The following is a 15,165-nucleotide window of genomic DNA, read 5'->3' on the forward strand; positions in this document are numbered from 1 at the left end:
GAGGGGAGCAGGGTGGATCTCCCAAGGCAGAGATATTAGCAGCACATGGCCAGGGAGGCTGGTGTCATCCAAGTGAACCCATCTCTTTTTGGGACATACGGCTGTGAAGAGGGTGAAGAGGTCTGGGCAGGGGAAAGATGAGCTTCTCCTTGCTCTACTTCGTTGCCACAATGAATCCGTTGCTAAATGAAGCGCACGAAACGATGGGGAAGCCACTGGCTAGACAGACAAACTGCCGCAGGGCTGACCCTGGCAAATCTGTGCTCCTTCCACACTGGAGCGAAGGGCCTCTCGGTTTGTGGAGACTGTCTGCAAGCATTTAAAAATGGTTAATTTAAACCAAGTATTAAATTAAATCCAAAAGCTCTGAGCACATTCTAGAGCTTACCTTCCCAGAGAGATCTGCCAGATCGCTCTCATCACATTGCTCTTGCGGAGAAGTGTCACTGAGATGGCAGCTCCCACTGGGAGAGATGGACAGAGTCTTGGACAGGGGTGCCAAGACCTTGCTGGAGTTTGCTGGAGACTAAATGGAAAATCCCTTTTGCAGATTTCAGCCTTAGTTAGTAATGCTGGCCACCAGAGTTTCCCTATCGAGACATCAAAGCGAGGATTCAAAGGTGTCTCGGTAGTGTAAACCTGGCTGAGAATGAAGGTAAAGTCAAGCAAAGCAGAAGCCAAAAGTCTCCGTGGAGAAGGGGGCTGTGGCGAAGCAGAGGCTGGCTGGGAGGAGACTGCACCTCTCCTGGGGAGGACAGCATCACTCTAGCTCTGAAGGCAGATTCCGGGGAGAGGAATGGGTTTATGGATGCCCGGCTGGCCAAAGGGACCATGTGCAGGGCAGAGTGGGGGAAATAATTGGTGCCACAGGACAGAGGGGGGCAGCTGTGTCTGAGTCCCAGAGAAGGTTGGTGAACACCTCTTGGGAAGAGCTCGCACCACCACGCCCTTTTGTTTCTTGCAGAGGAGCAGCTTTTAGTTCAGCTTCCCTTGGGCTGGGAGACTGGACACCCAGGAGGAGGCTGCGGAGCACTTTGTAGGGCGGTGCAGGAGCTGGGCTGGGCACCGGGAGCCAGTGGGTGCGTGTCGCCTGGCCCCGGGAGCACACGAGCCCGAGGCGTTGGCCATCTGCACGGCAGCGCGGCTCTCGGCGGCTGGGGAGCACAATGCAGGGCTTCTTCTGCGCTGCGCTTTCCGGGTTTGTTCTGCAGCTGTGGAGTTTGAATGTTAGTGTTTAAACAAGCTGGTATTACACAGGAAATGGCCACCTCCACAGGCCCCCGCAGGCTTGTAACATGGGGTCATTGTGCTTGATATTAATCACCAGGCAGCCCGCGCCCCTGGTGAAGATGGTGGTGGCTCATGCCGGAGCGCCGCGCGGCACCACAACCGGCAGGGCTTCGGTGAGCATCCTGCTCGCCCCGACACCCTCTCCTCTCCCCCTACTCTGGTGCGTGCCCTTTGCATGTGGTGATGCGTCCCCATCGTGGGCACCCGCCTTTGCCAGGAGCCGTCCCCCCGCAGACCCGGCCTCGCCGGGGCCACGCTCCAGCCTGCGCACACTTGTGCGGTGCTCTCGCCGTCGCCTGGCCGGGCTGCGTCCTGTCGGCGTGCAGCTGGGCTGCGCTCACACTGACAGCTACATTAAACCTGGAATCCTGAGGCAATAAAAAAGAAATTAACTCTTATTTTTTTTTCCTGTCCTAGTGGAATAAGCAAATGTAAATGTGTCTGTGGGGAAGGGAATGAACCCCCGTTCTGAGGAAAGACCTCGCACTAACCCTCTTCTCGCTTCCTCGGTTAAAAGCTCTGGGAGCCTCGTCCCTGTACCTGGGAGCTGCGTGCCTGGGCTTGGCCTTAGTAATTCAGAGCCTCCCTCCACAGAGGGACGCCAGAGCCATGGCATGGTGCGTGCACAGCGCTTCCAAGCACCTGGGCCTGCCTTGGCTTTGCAGGGAGGCTCCGGCACCGCAGCGCCGTTGGGTGACATAAGCCAGAAACACCTGGAGGTGGCCACGTTGTTGTCCTGGGAAGTGGCAGCAGGGAGAAGGAGCCTGACAGGGCTCCTGAGTGTTGTGTGACCTTCTAGGGCGAGTGCACATCCCAGCAGGAGATCCGCGGGGCCGTACGGTGTCAGCATGAGCTGTTAGTCCTCACTGGCTTTGCTGGTGGGTAGCAGCGAGTAAATGATCTTGGTGGTGCCAGTGCTGGGAGATGAACTGCAGAGGAGGAGCTGCACCCAAGGGGAAAGCAGAAAATTGTCAGACTCGCTCTCTGCAGCGCTACCTCTGCGTCGCAGGAGAAAATCAGAGCAGAAACGCCAACACCACCATCTTTGTTGGCTTTTTGCAGGCTCTGCAGGGTGCTGTATGTGAGAGGTGCTGCCCAGCTGCCGCAGGGTTGCGTGGGGTTGCACTACAGCATGATCTTGCTACCTGGGGAGCAAGCACAGCCTGTGGTTTGACTGAAGGAAGCCCAGGGTGGAAACCTAACACATCCAGTGCAACTAACAGATGTGGCAGGGGACTGTGAAGCTGTAGGCAGCTGGAGATGAAGGGGACAGAGTGACAGGGACTGCTCCTGTGCTCAGAGGGTGGTGAGGTGCTGCCCTGACGGGCAGCGCTGCCAGAGGGACTGGGGGAGAGGAGAGGGGACTGCTGGGCTGGGTGGCTGTGAGGGTGTTAGCAGTGTCAGCCCCATGACTGATAGCGTGGCATTTTCCTGACTTTGGGTGCCAAGCGCCAGGGAGGGAGATGGCTCCCTGCACTCCATCTGTGCTGTTCCTTCACCCCGCTACCACCCCTGCCCCAGCATCCTACTGCTGCCCTCTGCCTCCCTCCCACCCTCAGTGGTCACCTCCATCCTCTGCCTGCAGCTCCGTTTCTTGGGGAATACAGGCGGGGTCTTTGCAATGTGTTTCTTCCCCTTTTCCTCCACGCTGGTCCCCTGCACCTGGCTGTTTCAGCCCCCTGGGAACATCCTCTGCATCGATGCCCGTCCCCAACACCCCAGTGCGCTCCTTCCCCAGCTCTCTCCCCGTTCCTCTCCCCCACTGATGCCTGCAGCCTCTGCACCTCCTTCCTCCACGCCGAGCCCTCGTCGCAGCCCGCGCTGGCGGGGCCCCACCAGTGCTATGTGACCGGACTCAGGCAGCCGAGCCCAGTTGCCAGCAGGGCACTGGGGGAGGGCTGAGCCTCCCAAGCCCTGTGCATCTCCCATGGGCAGAGCTCGCCTTGGAGGTGGCCCAGAGCAGCCCTATCACATCCGGTGCTTGTCTCTGCAGCCCGGGCCGGAGGATAAACTATCAGGGCTGTGGGGCAGTGGATCATTCCTCTTATTATTTTCTTCTTTTGCAGATAGGGGTCGTGGAAAGTTCAGTTCCTTTTAACCCTCGCAGCTCTGTTTATTTTCCAGCTGGTAGCACAAACGCAGCGTTTCCCATTACATCACAAAGGGCCTCGGACAGATCCCTCCGAAAAACGTGTTGCAACTGTTTATTTTTTTCCATATTTAAACATTTCTGACAGCCAGACCTGGCTGAGCCAAGCGATGGAGCTTTGTGAATGAACCCAGCTCCTGGTGTCTGTGCCCAGAGGGCTTTGAAGGACCTGTTCTCCTCTGCAGTGTGCGGGCTGGGGCTGGCTTAGGGACGTGGGCGACTCTGCGTTACATGTGTGCTGATTACGTGCCGGGCTTTGATTAATGGCTCCTCATTCTGCCTGGCTCCCAGGACGCTCTTGAAAACAAGATGTTTCATTTCAGTGTGCTTTCCTGGTACATTGATTCCCGTAAATAACCGAGTGCAGACTCTGTCCACCTGGAGCAGTTCAAAGAGCAGGGGGCCTCCCTCCAGCCCCAGGCTGCCTCGGGCCGCACCGGTCACTGCTGCACCCCTGGTGATGCTGGCTTCCCTGTGCTTTTTGGTGCCACAGAGGTGTGGGGTGCAGGAGCAGCTCTCCTTACGGCCACCAGAAGCAGCTTAGCCCCAGTTTCCCCTCTTTCCTGCTTTTGTCCCAGTTTGCACACTAAAAAACCCCCTATCAGGGTGCTTTTAGAAAAAGGGGGAAGAAATGCAGCACAAGGCAGCCTGGTCAGCTGTAAGTGCCCCCTGTACTTGTTGCCTGCTTCCCGCGCAGTGGCCCTCTCTGAGGTGCTGGGCTCTCCCCAGGGTGTGCTCAGCGCTGGGGACGTGTGATGGGGATGTGTGGAGAGCAGTCCAGGGCTGCTGGTGGCCTTGTGTTCGCACCCGGCTCCCCGCACGTCACTGCTGGTCCAGGAAGGTGAGACACCACAGAGGCAGCTTTGCAGGTCACTTGTGAGTGTTGAAACTGTGTCCAGAAGCAAAACACGGCTTAACCTCCCCTGTGGCTGAGGTTTAACTAAAAAAAAAATCTCCGTGCTTTAGAGCGTGGCTGCAGCATGTGGTCACAGCAGATCACAGCTGTGCAAAGGAGAGGGTACCCCAGGCTGGGCTAGAGCCCCCCCAGGTACCTCTTCTGCCCTGACAGCAGTGTGGGTGTTCTCTCCTCCCAGCAGGCTTTAAAATTGAGTAACAAGCATCATTTTTCCCATCTGGAATGAGCTGGGTTCCTGCTGGCACTGCACGGGGAAGCTGCGGGCAGCGGTGGGCAGAGCAGCGGGAAGGGCACAATCCTGGGAGCCGTCCCTGTCCGGGGAGACGGGGTGGTCGGTCTCAGCGCTGGCGGGCGAGGGCTACAAGCCCTCCTGGGTTCGGTGCCAACGCAGCTGCGCCTGGAGCCCTCCCGGTGGGGTAGGTTAGCAGCGGTGGTGGCGTGCCTCGCCTCGCCTCACCTCTCTGGTATTCACTGCAGCATTGCAGGCAACTCCCAACGCATTCCAGCCCCGAATTGCTCACGTCTCTCCTCGTTCTCCCAGGGTCTCAGTAGATGTGTGGGCGACGCTGGCTGACTTCTGTAACATACTGACCACAGTGAATCAGTCGGAGGTGCCCTTGTACAAGGACCCAGATGACAACCTTGCCCTGCTTAGCCTGGAAGAGGATCGGCTGCTCTCGGGCTTCGTTCCCCTGCTGGTCGCCCCCCAGGAGCCCTGCTACGTGGAGAGGACCTCGGACAAGGTCAGCAGTAGGCCAAACATCCCCCCTCGATTCCTCCAGACTTTTATTCTTGGGAAGTTTTCTGTGCAAACGGAACACGATTAAGTCATTGAGAAGGGTGTTAAGGGAAAATATCGACCTTTCAGCCGCTGACATCCAGCTCTGTGTCATGAAAACCCCTCTCGACTTCCTCTGGTGTGTGTGTGCTCGCTGGCATGTTGTATATACGATCATTTCCTCACTTGTTTAAATAGTGCAGCTTGTGTTGGCAGTGCTCTCAGTGCACTCCAAATGGTTTGCATCATGCTTAAAGCACCCTCCCCCTCCCCCCGGCCACAAAACTCTGCCTTAGGAAGGCAGCCAGGACTTTTTTCCTTCTCTAAAGAGGAGAGTGATAAATAGGTGACTAGAGAGAAGCAGACACCATGTGTTAACGTACAAAAGGCTTTTAGGAATATGAAGCATTCCCCACTGCCCGCTCTCTATTTTCCTTTCTTTGCTCTAGGAGCCCATTCTAGCCTGAACTTTCCTTTGGCTGTTTGTTTTTAGAATAATGAAATCAGTTCCCTTGTTGATGTGGGGTTTTGGTTCTGCTCTCTGCCACCACCTGGCCAGAAGGGACCTGGGGGCTGCACTTGGATAACGTGTCTGAACCTGATGGGGGATGGAAGAGGCACAATGGCATTTGTTTTGCACGCCCTTGGAGGCACAGCAGGATAAGAGTGGCTCTCAACAGTTTCCTGCTTGGAGGCAGAATCACAGCACCAGAAATGCTGCTCATCTGGGAAGCTGCGGTGTCGCCTCCCTGAGTGGTTGGTGCCATGAGAGGAGAAGTGGAGATGCAGAGGCTGGTTTCTGTGGAGAGTTTGCATGTGACGGTGGCAACATGTCTTCCCGTGTGCCACTTCTTCTTGATATTTTCCTGAAATGACGGTGAGAAATTTAGAACCTTTGCCACAGAGGGACCCAAGAGGTGCAAATTTCTGTTTCACTTCTCCCTGTCCAGCCCATGCTCACAGCACTGCCCACAGCACAGGAGCACGGGGTCCTGCTAAAACCGAGACCTCTCCCAGTTTGGGGAAGCACCTTAGTCCAGGAATTCACTGTGGAAGAATGGATTTTCAAGGCTCTGTTTGAAGGGGTTAAAATAACAGGCATGCAGTTGCCATTGCTGCCCTAAGGTCACCTGTTCACCCAGTGTGTGTTGTGGCCTCCCTGGGGTTCTGCTGGTGACATTCCCGGTGCCCCACTCTCTACGCAGCGACTCTCCCCAGCAGCCACAAACCAGAGCCCCCAGCAGGCAGGTGAGGTGGCTGAGCAGCTCCGTCTGGTGCCCCATAACTTGAGGGAGAGGGTCGGTATTCCCTGAACTTTGCCTCTTCTAACCACACACTGGTTTATTCGGAGTGCCATCTACCTGCCCTGCCAGGCACTTGCAGTCATGTGTGTAAAAGTAAGAGATGTATCTTTGTCCTATAGCTACACCTGAGCTTCCAAGCTGTTTTATCCCTGTCCTAGCTCCATTTGGTGCTTTATAAAGAAACTGTACAACTCCACTGCTGGGAGCTGGTGCCCTTTGCTGCTCAGCAGCAGCCACCCAAGCATCCAGGATTATCCAGCGTGGTGGTACCAGCTCAGCTCTGCTGAAAAGGACACACAGATCCCAGAGGGAAGGAGCCAGGCTTGGCTGTGTCTGTCTCCCCTTTCTTTATTTATTTTTTTTGCCACCTCTGTGGGCCTTGTTTGGTTTGAAAGTAGCTGACTTTGGAACCATAATCCCACCCAGCAGGCTGGGGTGTTCGCTCGTGTTTGTGCAGGTCTGAGCCCCTGTTGTGTGCCAGTTGTGTTGTGCCGTCTTCTGGTCTCTTCCTGACGCACCAAACACATCACACAGAGGTAAACAGAGGAGCCCGCTGGTACCAGCACTACCCGGGACACGCTGAGCAGAAGCAACAGGTTCTGCAAGGTCTCTCCTTGATCCAGCACTGACCAGTGTTTTCATTAATGGTCAGACTGGTAAAACAGCAGGTGTGCATATTCACTTTGCAGAGGGCACTCAAGAGGGTTAAGGGGAGGCCAGTGAGACAAAGCAGAGATCTCAAAAGCCTGACTTCCAAGAAGGGACTGGAAGATCTGGAGCTTTTTAATCTAGAGGAAATTCAGGGAAAATGCAGTAAGCTGCTGCAGAGAGGAGTAGAACATGCTGTCCCCGAGTTCCATGCTGAAAAGCGCAGGAAGGAATGGGCATAAATTGCAGCAAAATAGATTAAGACTAGGCTTTAGGAAAGGCTTCATACCTTTGGGTAGTTAAGCACTTGAAAGCAGACTCCTTGGCAATTCTGCAGAATCTCTTCAGCCTTGGAGATTTTTAAAAGCAGGCTGGGTGGCTCTCTCGGGTACGCCTTGGGTGGAGGTGAACACCTTGGAAACGGAGGCAAAGTGACCTCTTTGGATGCTCCTACCCCATTTTCTGTGATTCAGTAGTGCTGTAGAAAGGGACTGGAGTGGCAGCTGAGTCATTACCGTCAATTTATTCCACAAATCTTCTCCTTCAGCAGTATTAGTGAAGTGAATTATTTGACTCTCCGTAAGTGGGGGGTTGTAGAAGGCAGTGCAGACCAAGCCAGGAAGGTATAACCAAGAGACATGAACCTATATGCCTTTTATGAATGACTGTGAACAAGATACAAAAAGACACTTCCCTGCAAAGAAGCCCTCAGTCCAGCTTAACCAAGGGATCCTTGTGTGTGGTCCCCACTCCACCATCTGCTCCCTGCCCTCCTTTTAGCATGCAGAGCCCAGATGAGTCGAACTCCTCAGCAGATGCATCTCTCTGGGCTTTTGGCACTGGAAGGGCGGCGTGTCCATGCTGAGCGTGGTGGCACGAGGGGATCTGTATCCCTGAGCCTCAACCAGGCCGTGGCAGCAGGCGCTGCAGCAGAGCAGCTCTGTCTGGCATGCACCACATCCAGCCACGTTGCAGGAACTTTGCCATTTGCGTGCTCCTTGTTGGTTGCTGATTGACTGAACTGTGAGCAGGTGAGAATGGTTTTTCTATGCAGCAAGAACTGTTTTCCCTATACTCATTTTTCATTGCTTTTTAGCAGGAGTTATTTTTCTGCACCCAATTCCTTTCTCTTGTGTTCTCAGTCTTGGCCCAGTTTTCAGCCCAAGTTCCTGACAGTTTTTTGCTGGAGAGGCAAAGAAAATGTACTGCTTTTTATAGGGCACCCTGTGAATGTCTCGTGGGCTGGGAGGAGGGCTCTGGTCTGCCAAAGTGGCTCTGGGAAGCTTGTGTGTTGCCTTTCCTGTCACTTGCATGGCTAAGAAGAGGCGCTTGGCTTTTTTTACTGCAAGGATAGTATCTCACCTTGCTTGACGATGCTCTAAATCCTTACCCCATGCTTTTGCACCATAGGTTTTTAATGAGTTTGTAAAATTTCAGAGGAAAGGAATTTGTGGAAAGGCAAGACTGGAGAGTATTGGGCTTAAAATGGTGTTAGGTTATTGGCTCCACCAAGAGGATGGTTGTTTTGTAAGCTATATAGGACAAACACTGTGCTTCCCACTTCTTTTTGTTCTCCATGTCCCATTTAGCAGATGGAGTGCAGTATTCAGCCAGAGTTTCTCAGCAAGTTTTTGAGCATTTGGCCTGGCTCTTATTTTGAGTGAAAATGTTCTGACTCTGTTCGTTGCCATGAAGCTGTGCGTTCAGATTCCTGCTGGAGCCAGTGTGACACTTAGAGCTTCCCATCGTCTCTTGCACTGTCATTGAAGCAGTAACCAACAAAAGCTGGCTCCGGGGTGAGCATAACTTGGTGATGTTTTCCTGGGCGTATGTTGGGCAGATATCCATTGCAGCTTGTGTGATGGAACACCATCGAATGTACCAGTCAACAGCAAACTATGCAGCCTGGTGCCTGAGCTGTCAGACTGTGTCTGCAGCGTTTGCAGCCGGAGGAGACACTGCCAGGACCTCACTCACCCAGCGTTGTACCCAAGACAAGAGCAGGGAGCAGCAGCGTGGCAGAGTTAAGGTTCAGGAAGAAGGAAGGTAACGACTGTGGATTCATCAGGTGGTGCATGGTGCTGTGGGGGACTTGTAATGGAAAACACTTGGTCACATTGAGGTTACTGCAAGTCCTGGTGATGGTGCATCTGAGCTGTGCGTGGGTCTCTCTTGTGCAGCCCTGGGAACCTGGGGTATGGCCTGGTTTCCTCAGCGCTCACTGAATCCTGTCATCTGAGGAGCATCCTGCTCTGCAGTGGGCCCACGGAGCTGGTGGCAGGGCTGGAAGAGGGCTGCAGGTCACCCAGAGCTGAGCAGAGCAGGGAGATGCTTCTCTGTGCCGGCACAGAGCATCACTGATTGCCTGCATCCCTGCAGGCTCTGCCTGGGCTCGACCTGTGCGTCACCCGAGCCTGTGCCTGCAGCTCAGGCTCCGCCACATGCCCCAGCCAGGGAGATGTGGAGGAGAAAGTGTTAATGTCCCTTCCCACAATAAACCTCTCTGCATGGGGGGTCCTGAAACCTGAGCCTCTCTCTCCTCCCCCAGCCCTGACACACTTTAATAAAAGGTTTTTAAACGCCAATAAAAAGGCAGCAGCCCCAGCTCACCAGGTCCGGGGCCCAGGGTCCTTGGGAAGGCACTTCACAAATGTGTTTTTTGCATTTTCAGGCTTTTGGCTGGTGAATAAGATTGAGGAGAAATACTCCTTCCCCTGATAACAATACAGTGAGACGCAGGATCAGCAGTGTGTGGATTAAAACCAGACGGTGCATGATTAATACATATGCTTATAGGGCTAGTCACTGTGGTTCCCTCCTCTCAAACAGAAAGGCACTTTTTTTTTTCCCCCTCATGTGCATGCTTCATGTGTGGAGTGGACTGTCTCAGATACTCACCGCTCAGCTAGTCTCAACCCTGTCTCACCTCACCAGGCAAATGAAAGCCCTAAAATGCAAGGCTCTGAAAAATAGCTAGCAATATTTTACTGCTCCAGACCTACAAACTGGTTACTGCTGGCTCCTCCAGCTCCAGGGTGGCCAGTTAGCTTCCCACACTTGGTGCCATTCTTGTTTCACAAGTACTTGCTTCCTGCTGTTTGCACTGCTCACCTGTCAGGGCAGATAGCCTAAAATCCAAGCTTTATTCTCTAATTGCCACAACGTGCTGTAGATTTGCAGAGCTAGTAGCCTTTGAATTAGCTATTTAGGAGCTAGTTATTATTTAGGCTTGGGCTAAAATTAGTCCTGTCTTGTTATTCACTTCACTTATTTATGGTATTTCAGTCTTCTTAAGACTTGCAGATATCTCTTGGCAATGTGTAGTCATGTCTGATGCTTCTTGGAAAGGGAGCCCCAGGTTTGAAAGCCCAGGAGGAATAGCTGTTGGAGTGACCAGGCTCTGTCATGCCTCTAACCACCAGATGTTTTGTCCTTTCCGAGACCTCATGACTCCTGGGATGCCAGGAATTAAATCCACATTACAGTGGCCACACTACAGTGATTTTGGGAGGACTTCTTGCAAGGCATCAGAGGAAGGATAGCAAGACCAGGACTCTGAGAGCACAAACTCTTTTGTAAGCAGAGAGAAAACCCCAGTGAGCAAATGTAACTGTTTTCTCAGCATCCTTTCCATATTCCCATTCCATAGCCTTGGAGCATCTCCCTCCAGCTGGCAGGCAAATGCACTCAGCCCATGAGAGCGAGAGCTTCCAGCTTGGAGTTTGGTCCAGAGAGGAAAAGGGAAACTGTGAGCAGAGCTCGGAGCCCCAAGTAGGAGAGTCCAAGGAGGAGTCATCCTTGAAAAACTCCTTCCATTCCTGCCTGCCTCGGTTTCCAAACAAGCAGTGAAAGATCCCTGCCACAGGCAGCCCTGCTCAGAGCGGGGACTTGGCAGGGGCTGGCAGCCCCGAGGCGGCAAAGTTAGAAATGTTTACATTTTCTGACCAGTATCTGAACTCCATCCCAGCCTCGACCTTCCCTTTCATGTGGTGCCTTTGGATTGTAAAAGGCAATTAGGCTAAATTATGAGCCATGTTGAAAGGTGATGTCATTGGTTGATGGAGGAGAGGCAGGGTTTTATGCCACCATGAAGGCAGTGCGCAGAATATCACCTGCTTTGAACTCCTCATCCATCCTTGGCATTTCTGTGAACCGCAAGTGCCAGGGACTGTGTGGACATGTGGGAGCCTCTCTCAGGTTCTGCCAGGTGCCACTAGCACAGTGGGAAGTGTCAAGCCGAGTCCACATCCCCAGGTCAGGGTGGCAGAGGAAGGGCACGCTGATGTCTGTTGTGCTGTTTTAAATGTACCTTCATAAAAATGGGCGTGAGCGCTGCCCTAGTGACTGCTGCCGCATCTCCTAGGGTTGTGCAGGGCATCCTCCAGAGAGGTATTCTGTTCATTTATCATTTGGTCTCAGTTTATAATCACTCTTTAAGCTAAGTGAGTTTTGAGCATATGCTTAAAACTGCATTTCTCCCGCTGAAAGTAAAGGGAACTCATGGCAAACAAGCACTAGCGCTGCACAAGGACACTGAATACAGCCCTGGAGAAATCTGCAATGTGGAATAATAGTTCAGGCTCTTAAAAGGGGGGGTGGGTTTAAAAAAAAAAAAACCTGCAATAAATCTAGTGAGTGGAATCTGAGGGAAATGATCCCATCTGGAAAACTCCAGCGCTGGTGCTGCTGAAGGCTTAAGGAGCGATGCAGATCGCAAAAAGAAAACCCTGCAGTCTGAGGATGACAGGCTGCTTAATTGATGTCCATTGCAACTGGTACTCTGCCAGTTTATGTTGGCCACCTTCCAGCGTGCTGTAATTTTGTGGCCAGGTGTGAAGCGTTTCTGTTCCATCTTGTTCCCAAGCACCTACAGAAGCCTCACACATCTCACTTGAGGCTGCAGCCCTGTAGGAAACAGCTGTACAGGTATAGGTGAAAGGAAATGTCACAGCTGGGCTTGGAGTACTCCCCCGTGCCTTGCCTAGGGCTGTGTTTGGGGGGCCGCTTTCCCCCCGCCCCGCGCCGGGCTTGGGGAGGTGGCCACTGTCACAGGCACACCTGCTTGTCTGTCAGCAAGGTGCTTTGAACATCGGGGAGCTTCTGGGAAGAATGTACAGGTCAAAAATCTCCTCCTCTTCAAAGAGGAGCCCACGGTGGTGTGCGTCAGTCCTGAAGTGGAGAATCCAGCCTGGGAGAGCCCCGGATGCCGGCAGGCTGGGGGAGCTGTGCCCATCTCCTCAGGTCTCCTCTCCCTCGGGAAACCACAGGGAAATTTCCAAGGGAACAAGAGCAGGTCTTGTAGAAAGCACCAAGCCTTGATTTCAAAAGGCTGAGAACCCATCAGGATCTTCAACAAATTGTTGCAGGGGCCAATTTTAATCTCTGTTAAAAATCACTGTTAAAAACATGCATTATGTCCCGTCTAAATTTGTTTTGTTTCAATTTCCACTGATTGAGTTTTGCTGTAGGTTGGGAAGCCCTCTATTTCTGCTCTGATCCCGATATATAAATGTGTCCCAAGTCCCCCCCCTCCTCTTTTGAGAAGTCGAATAGATGGAGTGAGAGTCGTGATGGTCTCTCCGGCACGGTTTGGATCCCCCGGGCCATTCTCGTGGAGCTTCTGAGCTGTGGCTGTCCAGGCTCGATGTGTTGCTCTGTGAGCTGTTACACCAGCCTGTAAGGAGCAGGTGACTGCTGTGCTCTTCTGCTGTCCTCCGTGCCCACCGGACACTTCCAGCGTCCCGCAGCCTTTGCTCCCAGAGGCACATCTTTGCATTTAGCTGGATTAAACAGCGTGTTGTTTGATCCTGAGTAGGTGACTGAGAGATTTGGAGTTTTTTGTCTGTTGGTGAGTTGCTCTCTTCAAAGATTGGGAGGGTAGAAGATTGGTGTCTAATCTGCAGGCTTTATCAGTAAAGGTTTTCTTTGTCCAGGTCACTGAACCTATTGTTAAGCAACATAAGCCCAAGCAAGCTTCCCCGCGGCCCCGCCAGGACTGCCCTTCTGTTTACGCTGACATTTTAAGACCTCTGTTGACCAGATTTTAATCCATTCCGTATCCTGTACACTGCAGTCTCTGGGGCATACTAGCTTTTCATGTCCTCTGGTCCCAGCCACGCAGAGTGCTCAGGCTGACAACTGCCTGCCTGATGACGCACGGCCATGGCATCGAGCTGCAGAAACTGTGTTGAAGGCAGCAGGAGTTCAAAGCTACTGCTGGAGCCAAGCATTAACAGATCCCATAGCCCAGGCCAGTCAGGCATGATGGCGAGGAGAAGCAGATCTAACAGTACCTCCAGTCTACCACCCCTTTGCAGAGCTGGGGTCCTGCTGCTTTGCCTCCCTTCTGAAGCTGAGAGCTGCTGTGTGAGAACTGCAGTTTCACTATGAGGTGAGGAACCACCTGCCAACGTGTTAAAATCCAGTTACACATGTTCTCTTAATGCGCCTGTTAGTGAGAGGGTGGCTTTGTGGTCTGGATGCAGCTTGCAGGTCAGTACGAGGTGCTGCCTTCCAGGCAGCCCCGTCTCTTCAGGGGTAAAGTGGGCAGACAACAACCAGCAGTTGGTGGAAACAACCTTCTCTACCCCTGAGATGCCTCTTCACTGGCATGTGGAGGGAGCGAGCAATACCCTGGTACATGGGGGAGCCATGGGGTGTTTGCTCAGGCAGCTCGTGACGTTTCCATCCCTTCCTCCCCTGCCCCCAGCCTTGGATCCACCTCTGCCTCTCCTCCAGGCTCATCTTGGCCAGGGTTCTTTAGCCACTGCCTCAGCTCCGGGTGAATCAGGCAGCCTGGGTGTGAGCCGTGCACGTGTACCAGCACATGTGGGGCTCCTCAGCCAGCGCTGCACAGTTTGGCTCTGGTGTCAGCAAAAGGCTCGTTTAAAGTGTCCTCTGGAAGTGTGATGTGATCATCAACTCAAGGCAGAGACTGACAGGATAAATCAGCCTTGTCCCTGCCTGGTTTCGGGTGGCGTTAGATCTTTTCTTACAGATCAGATGACACTCATTGTTGAACATCCTCGCTTCTGTCATTGTCAGGCCAGGTTTATGTAATGAGATGGAAAACTTACTTGTGTTCAGTCCTTTTGTCCTAAAAGCTGCCTCCAGAGGTTTGGCACAGACTCTTGGGAGATGGGAAATGTCCTGTTTAAGAAACTTGCTGACTGTGTGTTCCCAAAGTCGGCATCAGTGGAGTGACCTAGGAAAGGAGAGTCAAACTGTGAAATCTCCTGTGCAGCACCTCCTTGGTCCATGCTGCATGCACCTTTCACTTCCCTTGGGGTTTTTCAGCAGGTTTTTCAGCAGCTAATGGCCTCGATTCCTCCACACCAGCACCCTAATGGCACAAAACCTGCCACATCTTGGCAGGACATCAGGCCCGGATAGTGCACAGCTCTGGCTATAAAAGAGGTATTCACCATGACTTCAGTGTACTCAGAATGACATATTAGAGTCCAGACCTCGTGGAATTTGCTGATTAGTCTGTAAGTATATTGAAAGGCCTCATTAAAACACTATTAATGCTGGATCCACTCCCAATGAGCCATCTCTTATTGCTACCCAGAGAAACTCTGAGGAAATGGAAAGGCTGCTCTGGCTGGCCAAGCCGGTCCCTGGGCATGAAGCGTGGCCTCACCTCGGACAATATTGGTGGTGCTCAAACATTAATGTGGTGCTTTTGATAGTGTGGGGGGTCCCTGGGACTTGGGGTTGCCTCGTTGCCTCATGCTTTGCCAGCTGGATATACCACCATTGCTCAGACTGTGCAGTCCAGTGTTAAACTCAGTCCTCGACCTGACTCTTCGTCTCTGCCTGTGGCTTAGCTTCGGGGGTGACCCTGTTTCACAGCACTATTTTGTCTTTGACCAAGTGAAATGCTTAAAACATCCCTGCTGAAGATGACGACGGTTGTGGTATCCACCAGTGCAGCTATTGGAAGGACCTCAGGAAACCTGAAAAAAGACCCAATTAATAACTCCTCATTGTTATCCCGAATAAGAAGGATCCACGTCCTGGGAAGCTTGCCAGAAAAGTGGACGGGGTGGAATGCAGGGAGTGGTCAGCCCAAATAACA

At 52.9% G+C, this 15,165-nt stretch overlaps 1 protein-coding gene across 1 annotated transcript in view; it reads left to right on the forward strand.

Moving 5' to 3' along the window:
* The window catches only part of SMG6 (SMG6, nonsense mediated mRNA decay factor), a 112,813-nt gene that overhangs the window by 58,843 nt on the left and 38,805 nt on the right, over positions 1–15,165 (forward strand). Inside the window, exon 12 of the mRNA XM_026861623.1 lies at positions 4,897–5,098. Within this exon, the coding sequence (XP_026717424.1) occupies positions 4,897–5,098 (202 nt within the window). The remainder of the gene's footprint in view (positions 1–4,896; positions 5,099–15,165) is intronic.

Source organism: Athene cunicularia (assembly GCF_003259725.1).
Source record: "Athene cunicularia isolate RWA chromosome 19 unlocalized genomic scaffold, athCun1 chr19_part1, whole genome shotgun sequence".
NCBI lineage: Eukaryota > Metazoa > Chordata > Aves > Strigiformes > Strigidae > Athene > Athene cunicularia.